Source organism: Oryza brachyantha, chromosome 5 (assembly GCF_000231095.2).
Source record: "Oryza brachyantha chromosome 5, ObraRS2, whole genome shotgun sequence".
Lineage (NCBI taxonomy): Eukaryota > Viridiplantae > Streptophyta > Magnoliopsida > Poales > Poaceae > Oryza > Oryza brachyantha.
This window is the reverse complement of record NC_023167.2, coordinates 3046431-3063833: the sequence shown is the minus strand read 5'-3', so window position 1 is coordinate 3063833 and position 17403 is coordinate 3046431. Positions and strand designations below refer to the sequence as shown.

The 17403-nt window shown below is 46.0% G+C and overlaps 2 protein-coding genes across 2 annotated transcripts; one reads left to right on the top strand and one right to left on the bottom strand.

The window, feature by feature from the left end:
- Positions 1–5523: 5523 nt before the first annotated feature.
- Positions 5524–11547, top strand: LOC102704524. The gene is made up of 9 exons (XM_015837431.2): positions 5524–5546; positions 5666–5769; positions 5908–6261; positions 6366–6452; positions 6574–6846; positions 8328–8492; positions 8762–8815; positions 9154–9300; positions 11060–11547. The coding sequence occupies exons 3-9, from the start codon at positions 6007–6009 to the stop codon at positions 11435–11437; spliced, it is 1359 nt and encodes a 452-aa protein (XP_015692917.2). The 5' UTR covers positions 5524–5546; positions 5666–5769; positions 5908–6006; the 3' UTR covers positions 11438–11547.
- A 974-nt stretch (positions 11548–12521) lies between these two features.
- Positions 12522–16984, bottom strand: LOC102704248 (leucine-rich repeat receptor-like serine/threonine-protein kinase RGI4). Its single transcript, XM_015837402.2, has 2 exons — positions 13555–16984; positions 12522–13461 (listed from the first exon to the last, which is right to left on the bottom strand). The coding sequence occupies exons 1-2, from the start codon at positions 16427–16429 to the stop codon at positions 12938–12940; spliced, it is 3399 nt and encodes a 1132-aa protein (XP_015692888.2). The 5' UTR covers positions 16430–16984; the 3' UTR covers positions 12522–12937.
- Positions 16985–17403: the final 419 nt, after the last annotated feature.

Genomic DNA, 17403 nt, shown 5'->3' with positions numbered 1-17403 from the left:
TTCTGGAATGTTTATAATGTTGTGGTGCCAGATAACAAGAAAAGAGAAGGAGAAAAATGGAATAGAACGAGAGCATATGCATGTTAGTTGTTGGGTGGTAAGCCTGATGTCTCTTTCAAGCGTTTGCATTGTCACTGTCACTGTGCTGCATTTGTCCATGCTGTCTGCAAGTGCAGTTGTACTGCAAAAAAAAAAAAAGGTACTCTCCCATTGTGCTGATAAGATGGTTGCGATTGTTTGTTTCTTTTATGAAAAAAAAATCAAAATGACATATTTGTAAATGAAAAATAATTTGTAAATAAAAAGTTTATATATGTATTTTTAGCGATCTAAAAGTCAAGACTAGAAAATAAATTATGGTGAAAAATCTCAAAATCAATTTTAAATTTAAGGTAAAAAAAATTAAATTTTGACTTATAAGCATACACAAGAGCGAAAAAGATGAGGTTATCCCATTCACAAAATGCACTACAGGTTGGTCAAATGAATTTAGAGTGGTGTTAAAGGAAGAAACATTATAGTACATATGAGAGTAACAAAGGTTGGTGTGATTGTGAGTGAATGTGGTTTCATGCTGGGTTTCAGAATTACAGTCTGATGATGAAATTTAGCCAGCTTACGATACTACTGAGTGGCATGCCTCTTTTTCTGTGGCACAAAAAGCGTAGAAGAGCCTTTTTTTTCATTTTTTTTACTGGTGGTATTTTTTCCTAACATAGGCCGCGCTCTGCTGTAGGAAAGTTATCCGGTACGAAAAACATAATAATAAATTGGTATATGATTAATTAATTATTAGTTATAAGAATTGAAAAAATAGATCAATATGTTTCCTATAGAAAATTTCTATAAGAACATACCGTCTAGCAGTTCAGAAAGCGAGCGTGTGGGGTTAGCAGAAGGGGAAGAAGAACTCGCCACAGAAGTGAAAAAAACCTGGAGGGAGGGTCTCCCCCATTTTTTTCGCAGCAAGAATGCAAGCATCAACTCGAGGAGCTTTCTTGGCTCCAACATCTGTGCCAGGTGATAGCAAAGTTTCTGCAGTATCTTGAATCTTCAGAGCACGATTGGTTTTTAGCTGGATTGCTGTTGTGAAAAGAAAAAAATAACATTGGTTTTGCATGGACAGTATAACACGAAAATGGTTCGGAGTTGCCATTGAAAATTGACTGAATTTCATCTAAACATGGGACTAAATTATTAGTAGTTTCATTAATACCAAAAATTGGTGAGCATATTTGACCTTCCAATAGCACCTTCATTGCGCCAGAGACCAGAATGATCTCCTAGTTTGCAGCATTTACCCACTTGCACTTACAATTTTACACAGCTCTAAATCATGCGCCGACAGAACACCAGAGTGACAGACTGACAGCCATGAACTTAGGAGACTAAACCCAAGCAACTAAGCCAATGTTCTCAATTTTTTTTTATTAAGAGCAAGAAGAGCATTAGCCTAAGCTAGTAGCACTAGTTTCAAATGTATGTAGTCCAGTAAACTGATAGGGACAAGGTACAGCAGCATGCCATGAAGTTAACACTAGCCAGCTGTATTAGCCATGAAAAGAACCATGTACTAGTCATTTTCAAGAGATAAAAAAAATGGAGGGATGAAATGGATGTAGGGCAAACAGCCCAACCTAAATCCATTCTTATCTTTTGTACAGAATCTTGTTGCATGCCCACATTGCCACATTGGCCTCAACAACAATTGCTCCCACTGAGATATTATCATAGTCTTTCCTCCACACCAGTCTGTCCAAAAGGCAGCACTGCACCTGCATCCCTGCATGCATTGCCTCTAGCCATGGGCCTCTCCCTCCACTAACAGTACTGCAGCAGGAGCAGTGTGTGTCTGTGTCTGTAGGCAGGTAGGTGTAGGAGGACTTTTTTTTATTTTTTAAACTTTTTAATAAATAATTTTATTACTCAACATCAAAGTAAATATTTACACCGTATAAACCTTTTGGTCACGCCGGTGTTGGTGGCATGGCAAAACAACGCTGCTACGTAAACTGGTTGGTGTGGCAGGCTGACACTAGTGTGGGCACGTGGCAGTGTTGTCTTGCTATGCCAGTGTTACTAGTATGGCAAGCCTGTCACGTATAGGGATGATAATGAGTCTAATCATTTTGCCTACAAAATTTAATGGTCGGATTCAAAATAAATTAAAATTATATAGAATTTTAAGCTAATTTTTTTAAAAAACTAAATATGATTGTGAAGAACCCATGAGCCTTACCCATTCCCACCCCTAGTCACGTCAAACACTCTACATGGTAGCGTTGTCCTATCACGCTAATATTGGTGGTGTGGAAAAAAGAAAATATTTTCCTTCGAGGTTTTGTAATAAATTGTTTATTAAAAATGTTTAAAATATAAAAAATCTAGTGAGGAGAGCAGCCAAAAGAGCAAGATGAACTGTAGCAGATGAGCAATGGCAAGTGGTGCATCAGACCGGGATTGCCATGGCTTTGCAGTGCATGAGTGCATGCATGCAGCCAATGGTCCTACTTCACTTACCTGTCTTTTCCTTTGAGTTGAAGCTCAGTCTAGTCCATGGTCCATGGACAATGGAAAATGTGTGCTATATATGTACTGAGCTATGATCAAGGGTAGTAATGATTGCTGTTATACTAATGTTATAGGGTTTTGCTTTGAGTCAACTACCAACAGAGGTTTTCTGTATCCTTGTTGGCAGGTTCTATCTAATGGGAGTCTTACTTCTAATGCATAAAATGTAAAATGGAGGAATCATAGAAGGCAATCATGCATGGCCAGCATCTGCTCATTGGCTTGTATTTATGATTATTGTTTCTGGAAGATTGTACTGGTCAATTTCTCCAACTAACCTTCTTTTCTGTCGGAAGATAACTGAATTAAAACATTCTTTTCGCATTGCAGGTGTCAAAAATAAGCAGGCATGCCTGTTGGAATGCAAGCCTTCATCACTCCCTGAATGAACCATTTCATTTTATATAATGCAAATTTTTCAACTGGCTAAGTTTTGCGATGGTTTTTATTCCTAGAGAAATTTTACGGCCCTTAAGAGGTAGCAAAGACTGTAATTCAACTAGATGATTTCCGATAAATTGTAACAGGATTAAAAAAATGCATACTATATTAATATCAGAATCTCACAGCAATCCACTGACGCTATAAATTGTTAGCAGAGAATAATCATAAGCATTCATATGATCCACAAAGCATAGCTGAACAGTTATCACATTTACTCCAAATAGTCAGAGGGGGCTGAAGCAGTACTAGAATCTAGATCCTACCATCCTCAACATGAACTACAGCTTTACACCACTGTAAATTCAGATCAATTATATGTACATATGTATCAATCAAATATAGCTGCCATGCTGTACCACTTACTGAGCTGATTGTTACCTGAAGTCAGTAAAAAGTCTGGTCAGTAAAACTTAAGTGAAAAAAACGGAGTCACTGTTGTCTAGCAAACCAACAAACATGGCCACAGAGGAATGCAGCTGCACTCATCAGTGACCAGTGACATCGATACTAGTCACAGCCAACCCCACCATGACTCAAGTAAAAAAAAGCAATGACTATCCTGAAGACTGAGAAACCCAACAAGCCTGGGGTGTACCTCTTGCATCAGTCTGTCGAGTTTTTTTTACCATCCTTAAAAAATATTTTAAGGTATTAAAAATTTTAGTGCAAAATTACGGTATTTCAAGGTATATTATCCAAGTTACTAAATTTTTAACCTGAAAAACGTGATGTCTTGAGACACTTTTTTAAAAATATGAAAAAAAGCTCTTCTGTCAAACTAAGTCAAGAATTGCTCCATGAAGAGATGATACTTCACAGTTCAAAGACGGCACAAACCAAAGAACCATTGTTTTGGTGAGGGCTTCTAATTTCGTTTTGCACATTTCTACCGGGAGGCCAAATTTTTTTGAATTTCAGAACAAAAAAATAAAATCTAAACAAACTAAAAAAAATTAAAAATTTAGTACGAAATAGCTTCGTGCAAAGGGGAGGGGTGAGAAATTGCAAGCCCTCGGACGACATCAATTGATAAGACGTTGTGACAGAGAGTACTCCCCTTGTCTCAAAATAAAACTCCGCGCTTTTTGGAAGGATTAATGTTGATGTGAGAAATGTTGTAATTGTTAAGATGAGAAAGTCGATGAACAAATTAAATGGAATAAGGTTGTGTTTGGTTGATACGAGGAGTAGGTGGAGAAGTAGTTATATACTAAATTACTAATATTTCGAGATAAATTTGAATTTTCCAAATAGCTAGATTTTAAGACGGCGGAGTATTGGGTTGGTTCAAAGACAGTACAAGCCATTGTGTTGCTTGGATTGTATGAGGGTAACTTACTGTTACTGTAAGTAGGCCTGGGCACAAAAAGACTGAGACCGAGAGACCGAACCAAATAGACCGAGATCGAAAAGACCGAGACCGAGAAATTCGGTCCCGGTCTCGGGTGGAGGAGGTGAAAGACCGAAAAATTCGGTCTGGTCTTCGGGTACCGGTCTCGGGTACCCGAAATACCTAAAGACCGAATTCCGCTGCCTCCCCTCCGCCACCTCCTCCCGCCCGCCTGCCCGTCTCCCCGCCTCCTCCCGTCGGCCTCCAGGTAACCGAAATTTCGGGCACTTCGGTTAGGACCGAGACCGAGACCGAGCAAGACAGAGACCGAATTTCTCGGTCTTGCGTTTTTTTAAGACCGATCGGGCCCGAGTTCTGAAAGACCGAATTTTCTCTGGAGACCGAAGACCGAGACTGAGACCGAACCGAAGGCCGAACGCCCAGGCCTAACTGCAAGACACATGATATGTTCATGTTGTCATTTTTTTCTTTTCTTTTTAAGCTATGTCCTTTTTTGGTAGATGCAGAGGCCGGATGTAGCTTCATTTGAATCCATTACTTTAAGAAAAGAATTCAAAGATGGCGGCTTAATTTCTTCATAGCTAGGAACATATATAGTACAATGTGTAAATTTGTGCTCTTCCCTTTCTGCAAGTGCTGAACATTTTCTCCAAAAATGAGAGTGCCTGGATTGCACCTTGGGCACATGGAGAGCACCCTTAGAAAGCTGCACTTTAGCACAATCATGCTGGACAGCATCCACCCACATCTCTCTCTCTAGAAAGTTAGTGTGTGACACCACACTGAACCCCCACCGTAGAGATTGAGATCCTCTACAGTCAGGGGGCATGATGTCTTTTCTCACTGACATATGGACCCAATGGACCTTGGGCTCCCCTGTCAAGGCACAGTCCATTTGATAGTAGAGAATTCTGGTCCTAATGTGAGCGGCTTAAGGTCACCAATAGATTTGGATTGAAGAGAGAGATGGAAAGGAGGAGAAGAGGGGGACAGGAAAAGCATATGGCTAGTAAAATGATGGAAGCATGGAGATGTGGGGTGCTCATTTTGAGACAATTATGCAGGTCCTTGGGACCTAAAAGCTGTGCAGGTTGGTGAGCCGCTGCTGATCACTGCAAGCTGCAGCCATTGCCAACTTGCTGCCACTCCCACCAGACCACACCACACCCTTGCATTGCTGGTTGTTACTGCTACTTACCACTGTCTTTTTAGCCTCATTCTCACCTGATACCATCATCATATAAACTAATACACATCCAATGAATCTTCCTATGTAGTTTAATACCCATGTATTTGTAGGCAGGAGGAGAAGGGGATGAGGAAGAAGACAAGCACACCAATGTGTGGAAGATGAGATTTGTTTCGGTCTAACAAAAGTTACCTCGAGATACCAATATCATGAGGTACCAAATCGTTTTTCACCATTGTATCTAGCCGAGTAGGATGTTATTGTTAGATCCAACGATCAGAAACAATTTAATACCACGAGATATCGGTGTCTCGAGATACTTTTTATTACTTTTTGTTGGATTGAAATACAGACATGTCCAGGAGAGAGCAAGAAGCAGCAGCAGCAGAAGCAGCTAGCTGCTGCCTGTGATTGATCCCACTACAAAATTCAGGCAGCTCCAAAAAACCAGATGAGCTCCACTCTGATGGCGGCTTCTTGCTGCCGCTGCTTCGTCTCCTACAAGAGACCTCGCCCAATCATTGCCACCACCACCTTTGTCTTCTTCTTCCTCTTCCTCCTCTTCTTGCTCGCCGCGGAGGCTGGCGCGACGCCGCCCAGCAATGGCACGGCGGCGGCGCTCCGCCCCGGCGAGGAGCTGCTCCGGTTCCAGCGGGTGAAAGAACGGCTCGCCGGGATGAGGAGAGCTTCCGTCAAGTCGATCCAGGCACGAGCACGATTAAGGGTTCTTGATGCGGATGATTAGTCTCGATTGGGTTAATCGTGTTGCGCTGATCAGGGAGCGTTTGTGATGGTTAATTGTGTGCGCAGAGCCCTGACGGCGACGTGATCGACTGCGTGCCGTCGCACCTGCAGCCGTCGTTCGAGCACCCGAGGCTGAGAGGCCAGAAGCCGGAGGTGAGCAGAGCAGCAATGGCGGCCATGGGCCATGGCCATTGGCGTTTGCATGCACTGTGCGGTGTGCTGTCGCGTCGAGCTGATCAATCATTGGTGGGGTTGTACGTACGGGCTCCTGCAGGAGGAACCCACGGCGAGGCCGACGGCGAGGAGGAGGAGGAGGAGGAGTCGCGGCCATGGCAGCGGCGGCGAGGTGGAAGCCGGCGACGGCGACGAGCACGGGTTGCAGCAGGCGTGGTGGGCCTCCGGGGAGTCGTGCCCGGAGGGGACGATACCGGTGAGGCGAACGACGGAGGCGGACCTGCTGCGAGCCAGCTCCGCCGCCGGCAGGTTCGGCATGAAGCCCCGCGGCGGCGGCGCGGCGCGGCGAGACTCCACCAGCAGCGGCCACGAGGTGAGCGTGACGTCACCTCAGCTCAGCTGCCGACGGCCGACGTGGCAAAGGTGGACACGTCAGCGTGCCACGGGCCCACCACGGCTGACGGCCCTGTGATCAAGTTTTTCTTTTTCAATAACCAGGGTTAAAAAAAATTTGGTAAAAATTTACTCTTTCTGTCCTGAAAATATTGGGTGTTCTTGATTTTAGGAAAATCAACATTGATATGTTTTTATAATAATTTGAACCTATAATACACTAATATTAATTTTAGTGCCGTGCATGTGGTGTCGTTGATTAAATTTAGAAGAACTTTCATATAATAGGACGTTAATTTTGTAGTTGTTGATAATATTTTGTGAAAAATATTCATGGTTAAAGTATAATAACGAATGCTGCTAAAGAATATAAGGTGCCTTATATTTTTTAGGAGATGCATGTAGTAGTTTGTGAAAAAAAAAGTTATGTTTTAAAAATGTCAAAGGAAATTCGAAAGTGCGTATTTTTATAAAAAATAGTAAATTTCTTTTTCTTTCACTGGTCATACTAAATACAGTACCGTCTCAAGCTTCTGTCATACCGAAAGTTGAGAAGCTTCAAAGAAAAAGTTCGTTTTTTTCTGATACATGTCTTTTCTTATCATGCTGTTCTTGGAAAACTCATTTATAATATCATTGTGAAACATTAAATATATAAAATGGGAAATATAAAAATGTAATTATTTTTGGGTTAAGAAGAAAAATTAGTGCAACTATAGTGATTTGGGGTAAAATAACTTCACCCTACAACTAGTAGACGGTAGGGATGCAAGTTTGTTCACTCATGTGTGCTACCCGTTCCATAATAACTTTATTTTTCGTTTTTCCGTGTCCAACGTTTGACCATTCGTCTTATTTGAAAAATTTATGCAAAAACCAAAAAAACTAGTCACGTATAAAGTACTATTCATATTTTATCATCTAGTAATAATAAAAATATTAACCGCAAAAAAATTTCAAATAAGACGAATGATCAAATATTGAAAAAAAAAATAAGGTTATTATGGGATGGAGGTACTCTCGTTTGGCACCGCCCCTCCATCCACATCATCAACACATAAAAACTACTCTGTTTAATTCCTTTTTATCTCATTTGCCACCACTCCCTCCATCCTATCCATTATAAATTTATTTTTCATCAATCCCACACATAGCAAAAAAAAAAAAAAAGAGAGAGAGCTAAAATATTCTTCAGTTTATTGTATCTCAATGCAACTACCATCCACTTTATCTACTTTAATGCATTCATTCCATATATTATTATAAACTCTGAGGCAACGATGGTTTAAAATAAACTTATTTTACAGCAAAAAAAGATATAACAAAAATAATCTTATTTTTCGACAGAGGCAAAACTACATATATATTGTGTGCAATAAGGTTGTTCAGTTCAGATTGTGCGGTCAGATGGCGATGGCTTTTCTTTGGTTTCAGAATTTGATTGTGGTTGAGATTATGTAGCACGCGGTGGGGTACGTGAGCGGGGGTCAGTTCTACGGCGCGAAGGCGAGCCTGAACGTGTGGCCGGCGCAGGTGGCGTCGCCGGCGGAGTTCAGCCTCTCCCAGATCTGGCTCATCTCCGGCTCCTTCGCCCACGACCTCAACACCATCGAGGCCGGATGGCAGGTAACTTCGCCTCCAGGGTCTCTTCGGTTTTTAAACGAAAACTGAAAAATTTTGAACTGTTTAACTCGAAAAATCACGTAAAGAGGCTGTGTTCCGAAGAGGCTCTGCTCTTGGTTCTTTAACGCTACTCTACTTGTCCTTCCACCCTACGTAATACTGTACCTAACTCGGACCTTGCCAATTTCAGAACTCTCCACGCTCATCTTTCCGTTTTTTTATTATGCTTAGCACCCACAATTTTTAGAATTCTAAAACCCTGAAATTTTCAGGTGAGCCCTCAGTTGTACGGCGACAACAACCCAAGGTTCTTCACATATTGGACAGTAAGTTCTTCACTACTGATATGCATCTACGTGCTAGTGTCGTAATCCACCGTACTCCATCCTTTTAAAAAAGATAAGTATTTCACGTTACTACTTTCTTTCGATTATTTTTCATTTAAAAGTCTTCTCATTTTATTCTAACATACACACCACTCCCATCAATTCTTCTTTTGTTAATAGATATCTTAGTGTTTTTTCCCTTAAACTCAGTTATATTTTAGAATTAAGTAATCTACAAATATTTATATTTTAGAATTGAGATAGCACAAGAGAGATATATTATATGCTGTTAAAAACATGAGTCGATGAGTGTTATATATATGCTGCATTGGTTGCAGAATGATGCGTACCAGGAGACGGGGTGCTACAACCTGCACTGCTCAGGGTTCGTGCAGACCAACAGCCGGATCGCCATGGGCGCCGCCATCTCCCCCATCTCCTCCTTCGCCGGCCGCCAGTTCGACATTACCCTCCTCATCTGGAAGGTACATACACTCTCTCTTTCTGCGCCACCACTACACTTTACGGCTTCGTTTTTTTTTTTCTTTTTCCTCGAAATGCTAATGCTGGATGACGGATTTTGCGAATTTCGAACGAAATTTGGTGAGTTTCAAATGAATTTTGAAGACCGAAACCTTAATATTTTCGGATCTTGAGCAATAATTGGCGGTTTTTGTGAAGAGAGGGAAAGTTGCTCCTTCTCGAATGGGCTTAATGGGCCAAAAAGTAGTGGGGCTTGAGCCCATGAAGTCTTTTCCTTAAAAAAACACGCATATTTCTTCTTAGGTGTAGATCCCACACTATATATAAGTTTGAACATTTTTAAAAATAATAGTGGAAATATTACAGTATTTATATGATTTTTTTAAAAAAATCAGTACTCCCTCCGTTTCATAATGCAAGATGTTTGATTTTTCTACTTGTGTTTGACCATTTGTTTTATTCAAAAAATTATAGAAATATCAATTTTTTTTCTTGTGACTTACTTTATTACCAAAGTAACTTTAAACATGACTTGTTATTTTTTATATTTATACTAAATTTTTAAATAAGACGAATGATCAAACGTTACAACTAAAAAAGTCAAACATCTTACGTTATGAAACGGGGTAGTATCTTTCAATTCAAAATTATCCCTTCTTTTTCCAAAATCTTCCATGAGATCCCCTTTTGAGCTGGCTCGAAACGTCAAAAATTTGCAAAATTGACTCAATAGTTTAAATTGTAACACTCTAAATAGTTATATAGAATCTAGAAATGAATCACTAACCAAAAGCTGCCCATAGCATCTCCAGACTATAGAAATTGACTTGATGATTGCTTGAACATCAACGCCCGACACGAAGCAATATATTCAATACGCATTATATCCAAAATTAAATATAACCTCTGTCCAAAAAGATTTTATTTTAGTTTATTTAGTTTGTCCCACGAATAGTTCATTTATATTAATTATTGGGTTTTGATAAAGTAAGGACCAAAATATTGGAATTTGAAAAGGTAAAGTACAAGTACATTAGGATTTTAAACGTAAAATCATTCTATTCTTTATAGTTTTGTATATGTATATGCGAGATACTAAAAATAATATCTTTTCGGCACAGATGAAGTATATTTAATAGCATATTGTTTTATACTATCAAGAATATCGCTATGGTTTTTTTTATAAACCTGATCAAAAAATATATAAAAAAGGTGTAACCTATAAAAAAACCAAAACATCTTACGAATGAAAACTGTGGTTGTATTAATTATTGAAGATATAAGTGGAAAATAAATGGATTAAATGCTGCATTCTTTTGTTAGTTTTTTTCTTGGCTTTTATAAACAAGTTTCACAAACTATTAAACGGTACATGTTTCTGAAAAGTTAATTTTTTTTATAATCATCATAGATATTCAACTTTATAGTAGTTAATGACATCATTTGTACCATTAAACAGTTACCACATAAAATGGAAAATCTCTCTTCTCATCTTTTCGTTTCTGCTTATACTTATAAAACAAAATTTAAATTTTCACCCTCAAATTTGGAGTCGACTTTTGGGTTTGTTTTACCAAAATTTATTTTTTAGCTTTAACTTTTAGATCATCAAAAATATATATATAAAGTTTCATTCACTAATATTTTTTTATTTACAGATATATCATCTGTCTTTTTCCACGATGGCCTCTTTCTATTTTAGATCTTACTAAATGAAACTTGGTGGGTTCCCTGCACCTGCACGAATGTGGACGCATGCAGGACCCGAAGCAGGGGCACTGGTGGCTGCAGCTGGGGTCGGGCGCGCTGGTGGGGTACTGGCCCTCCTTCCTCTTCACCCACCTCGGCGCCCGCGCCGACATGGCGCAGTTCGGCGGCGAGGTCGTCAACACCCGCCCCTCCGGCGCCCACACGCCCACCCAGATGGGCAGCGGCCGCTTCCCCGCCGACGGCTACGCCCGCGCCGCCTACTTCCGCAACGTCCAGCTCGTCGACTGGGACAACAACCTCATCCCCGCCGCCGCGCTCCGCCTCCTCGCCGACCACCCCTCCTGCTACGACATCGCCGGCGGCCAGGGCGCCGCCTGGGGCACCTACTTCTACTACGGCGGGCCCGGCCGGAACTCCCGCTGCCCCTGACTTCAATTATTCAATCCAGGAAATTATACGAGGAATTAATTCTTCTCTCTCTCTCTCTCTCGATCGCTCTTCTTCTTCTTCTTCTTCTTCTTCTTCTTTTCCTGGTTCCAGTGTGAGCATATATATGTTCTTCGAGTTCTAACTTAATTTTGATTATTATTATTATTATGTATATTTTTGCATTTGCGATCTTGCATCTCCATCTTGCAAGTGTCTGGACCAAAGCAAATTTATCTCTGCTATTTAAAAGCAAAATCGTCGTGCTCTTTTCTGACCCCACGTCACGTAAAGATCATCGTTTTTTTAGAAAAAAAATGTTTCTTTTCTGTACGAGCACGTAGAGACATGAGCATGATACAAGTACGTGTAAATTCTTGGCAGAAAGAAACATGGTCCTTCGGGATGTGAACATGTAGCCCATGATGTTCTCTTGTTCCAAATTAGGCCCATTGGGCCTTTTACACTTTAACAAAACAAACTTCTTTTTTTCAGGGGCACAACACTAACAAGATTTGTCGCTGTAAGAAAACTTAGTCCAAATTTACGATGCTGCAAAGGTAGGTTGTGATTGTAACCAGATGGAGAATATGAGGTGCGCCCTGTGTATTACTAGTTCACTAATTTTAGGGATGTACTAGTTTTTATACATGTAAGATATACATGGTTTGAGTGTGTTAAGTGAGTATCTTGTCTAAAAATTGATAAAACTAATGCTCATATGAAAAAAAAAGGGCAAATAAAGACATGGACAAGAAGAAATGGCCCTTGCTAGAGTAATTTACCATTTTCACATAAAAAATCCAGTAAACCCTGATTGTGTTGAGTTGGCCATCATCAAACTTATTCAAATGATTTGATCATTAATGCTTCCTCTAAATTCTTATGAATGGCCCATGTTGCTCTATAAAGGGCCCTAACTATGAGCTGGTTCAAAACATAGGCCCCATTTGTGCAAACTAATCCACATCTAAAAGAGCATCTAGCTTACATATATACTAGCAGACAGCACAAATTAATTGGACCACACAAGAAAGAAACAAAACAAATGAGACAATAAGAACAACAAGAGGAACATGTGCTCCCTTTGACAAACATCTTCACCCATAATATGGCTAAACAATTATTACTTAGTGGGATAATTTACACTAAAATCCATTGGACGCATTATGCCCCCATTTATGGTACAAAATATTATTGACCCTCAATGTCTCGTGACCCTTTATATATCTATGGGTCTCCTATGATATCACTAATAAGAACCCTAGCACAAAGATACCCATTCCAATCTGTACCCACAAGGGGTGCACCTAGCAAAACGACACACCCCCTACGCTCTATGACAACTGGCCCCACCAGCAAACAGCGAACCGTCCTTTTCTTACAGGTCCCCGTGAGTGGCTACACCCACGGTTGCCTGGTCAACATCACCAATCATATATCATCCTCACGTCACACTGCCAGTGGGCCCTTTAGTTTGAGCTATCTGTATTACTGTATCACTCACTCCTGGTCGTTGAGAAGGCCCAAGGAACCGGAGTTGGCACGGGCGTGGAGTTGGGCTTGGGCTTGGGCTTGGGCCAGGGCTGGTTTAGCTAGGGCCATGAGTTTGGTCGATGAGATGGGCTGTCTCGGGTCAGCCTGCTTCCTCGTCTCCGCATCGGTACCAACTCCATTGCCGGCTTTTCGTGCTTCTACACCGTCGTCGTGTCGGATGCCACGTAGCAGCGCCGCCACATCCTTCATGGTTGGCCGATCCTCCGACCGTGGGCTCGCACATAGAAGAGCGATGCCGAGAGCTTGTAGCATCTCTTGAACTTGTGTGTCGGGCCGGCCCTGCAACCTCGCGTCGACCATCTCCGCCGGGTCTCGTTTTCGGCAGAGGTGGTCGCGCACCCATTGCACCACGCTTTGTCCCTCCCCAAACGCCGGGTCAAGTGGGCGGCGACCGGTGATCATCTCGAGGAGCACCACGCCGAAGCTGTACACGTCGCTCTTGGTCGTGATCTTGGTCATGCATCCGTACTCTGCGTCGATCAAGATCAAACAAATTTCAGCCGTTGATCTTGTGTTCTTCGTTTTAACCGAATTTCAAAAGTTTTAGGATGGATTTCACTTACCGGGAGCGATGTAGCCGTAGGACCCGGCGAACGGCGGAGGGGAGGAGGTGGCGCCGTCGTCGGCGACGCGGGCGAGGCCGAAGTCGGCGAGGCACGCCTCGTAGCGCTCGCCGAGGAGGATGTTGTCGGCCTTGACGTCGCGGTGGATGATCGCTGGCACGCAGTCGTGGTGGAGGTAGGTGAGGCCCTCGGCCACGCCGACGGCGATGGCGAGGCGAACCTCCCACTCCACCACGGCGGCGGTGGTGCCGGCCGTTGCGCCGCCGTGGAGCAGGCCGCCGAGGGTGCCGTTAGGGAGGTAGTCGTAGAAGAGGAGGCGCGTCCGGCGGTTCGCCGCCCAGCCCAGCAGCCGGACGATGTTGCGGTGGCGGACACGCGGGAGCACGCTGACCTCGCAGGCGAAGGCCTCTATGGACGCCTCGTCGCACGACCGGAACTTCTTGACGGCGATGGTGACGCCGGAGGATGGCATGCTCGCGCGGTACACCTCGCCGGACCACCCGTGGCCGATGACGTTCGCCGGCGTGAGGCTGCGGGCCACGTCGGACACGCCGATCTCCAGCTTCTGGTACAGCGTGACGTCCCACGGCGGCGACATGTCGCCGTCCTTGTCCCCGCCGGCGCGCGCGCCGCCGCGGCGGCGCCACCCGAAGAGGACGAGCGCCGCGGCCACGAGGAGGACGACGAGGGCGGAGAGCATCACCGCCATCGCGACGCGGGCGGCGTGGCGCTCCTCGAGCTCGCGCTCTCTGGCGTCGCCGGAGCACCGCGAGAGGCACAGCGCCGGGTTGCCCTCGACGTCGCCCGTCGGCAGCCTCGCGAAGAACGCCGTCTCCGGCAGCCGGCCGGTGAAGCCGTTGAACGAGATGTTGAGCGCCACGAGGTTCTGCAGCGCGGACAGCGGCTGGAGGTCACCGGAGAGCTGGTTGCGCGACACGTCAAGCACCCCGAGCCTCGCAAGCCCGGCGAACTCGGCCGGGATCGCGCCGGAGAAGCTGTTGCAGCTGAGGTTAAGGGCAATCTCCAACCCAGGAATCTTCCCGATGCTCCCCGGTATGTGGCCGGAGAGCGAGTTGCCGCCGACGTCGATGAGCTGGAGGCGGGTGCACGAGCCAATCTCCGGCGGTATCGGCCCCGACAGCCGGTTGCCGCCGAGAACGAGCTTAGTCAGAGAGGTGAGCATGCCTATCTCCGGCGGGATCGCGCCGGAGATGACGTTGTAGGAGAGGTCGAGGTACTGGAGCGAGAGCCAGTCCTGGAACAAGCCCGGCGGCAGCTCGCCGGAGATGGCGTTGTCGTGGAGGTCGACGAACGTGAGGTTCCGGCACCCGGACATCTCCGCCGGGAGGGCGCCGGAGAGCCGGTTCGCGGCGAGGTCAAGGAAGCTGAGGTTGCCAAGCATGCCAATCTCCGGAGGTATCGCGCCGGCGATGTGGTTGCCGCTCACTCGGAACCGGACGAGGGCCGTGCAGCTGCCGATCTCCGGCGGCAGCTCGCCGGAGAGGCTGTTGTTGATGAGCAGCAGCTTGGACAGCCGCGGCAGCCGGAAGAGGGAGCGCGGGATTGGCCCGGTGAGCGCGTTATTGGAGAGGTCGAGCGCCTCGAGGCTCGTGCACCGGCCGAGCTCCGGCGGGATGGTTCCGGTGAGCTGGTTGGTCCAGAGGTAGAGCATCCGCAGCGCGGGGAGGCGGCCGAGCTCGGCCGGGATGCCGCCGGTGAACTGGTTGTTGTCCAGCTCGAGGTCGGTGAGGTTGCTGCACCGGGCGAGCTCCGGCGGGACCGCGCCGGAGAGCTTGTTGACGCTGAGCTGCAGCTCCTGCAGCGACGACAGGTTGCCGAACGACGCCGGGATGTGGCCGGTGAGCCCGTTGAGCGACAGGTCGACGACGGCGAGCGCGCCGCACGATCCGAGCTCCGGCGGGATGACACCGACGAGCTGGTTCTGCCATAGCAGCAGGTTCCTGAGCTTCCCGAGCCCGCCGAGCTGCGCCGGGATGGAGCCGGAGAGCGCGTTCTCGTAGAGGTAGATGTTCTCGAGGCTGCTGCACCGCCCGAGCTCCGGCGGGATCGGGCCGGAGAGCAGCGCCGTGTAGATGGCAAGCGTGGTGAGGTTCTTGAGCCGGCCGAGGCTCGCCGGGAGCGGGCCGGTGATGCTGGTCTCGGCGAGGCCGATCATGGTGAGCCTGGAGCAGTCGCCGATCTCCGCCGGGAGCGCGCCCTGGAGGTTCTTGTTGCCGCCGCCGCGGAGCACCTCGAGGTTGGCCATCCGGCCGATGGACGCCGGAATCCTGCCGGCGAGCTGGTTGTCGTAGACGATGAGCTCCCGGAGCGACGTGAGGTTGCCGATGGTGTCCGGGATGGCGCCCTCGAGACGGTTGGAGTTGAGGTACAGAGTCTCCAGCTTGCTCCCCGGCCGGCAGAGCGCCGCCGGTATCGGCCCCGTGAGCGCATTGCTGCTGAGGTCAAGGTGCGCCAGCGCCGGCAGCTCGCCGAGCTCCGGCGGAATTGGCCCCGTCAGGTTCGCGCCGGTGAGCACCAGCCGCGTCAGCGTGCGGCCCACCGCGCCGAGGTTCCCCGGCACGCCGCCGAACAGGTCGACGAACTCCAGGCTCAGCTCCGTGACGCCGGCGTCGGCATTGCACGACACGCCGGTCCACCTGCATGGCGACGCGTCCCCGGCCTTCCAGTCCGCCAGCGCGCCGCCGCGCAGCGTCGCCTTCCACGCGAGCAGCGCCGCGCCCTGCTCGTCCACGGCAACCACGCAGCCGACGCGCAGCAAGACGACCAAACACGCCACGACCATCGCCGCCGGCGACGTCGGCGCCGCCCTCCATCTGCTTCTTCTACTCATAACACAAGCAGCAGCACCACACATCACGCAGGCATATACACTAAACCACACTCGCTCTTTGTACCTGTACTTTGTATATCCAAGAACACACTACTCTGCAAGTGTAGCTAATCCTGTAGGATTCTAGTGTTTTGTGTACTTGTGTTAATTGCTCCTCCCAAATCTTGGTCTTGCTTATGTTGCAAGACTAGTACTAAGTACTACCAACTCCTAACTAATTAATGAAGTGTGATGGTGATGAGGTTTAGTATTAAGAAGAGAGGGAGAAGAGAGATAGAGAGAGGCCAGGCCATGTCAAATGGTCAAGTTTTTATATGTTTGTAGGGAAAAGAGAGGGAAAAATAAGAACAAGAATGAGGTGTCTAAATAGGAAGTAGGAGAGAGGTTGAAGAGTTTGATGAGATCATGAAGGTGAAGCAATGGAGGCTTTGTCCCTGTCCCTGCAGAATCTCTGGATCCAAGGCTACAGAGCACAGCAGTACATCACTGCACTCTGTCCCTTCTAGGACTAGTTTAGTAGCACCCTCCAATGGCCTCTAGTGCAGTGCCCATAATCACCACGGTTATGCTGTTGTTAGGATTGGGAGATTGGGTGTTTAAATTTTGGACAGGCATCAGCAACGACTAATTGCTTTGTAGTGCCCCAGTTGGAGCCTAAAGATGAGAGAGAAAGAGAGAATGCAGAAATATTTTAACAGAAGCAACAGCTTTGCTGGCTTAAGAGTAAAAGATGGTGCCCCCAAAGACATAGCAATTGCATCAGGCTAAGCAACTTCATGGAAAGGCTGTGTGTGTCAAGGGGGATAAGATTAAATAAGATGCAGTTAGATCAACACTTTAACAGCCTGTAGGTAAGGACTTGGCTGTAGATTTTCACATTGCAGGGTGGTAATTGAACTTAACAGTAGGATTCCAGAGCATCATGGGGGTGATTTATTCGCTTCTTCCGCAAAAAAGCAAAATGACATATTTGCAAATGAAAAATAATTTGTGAATAA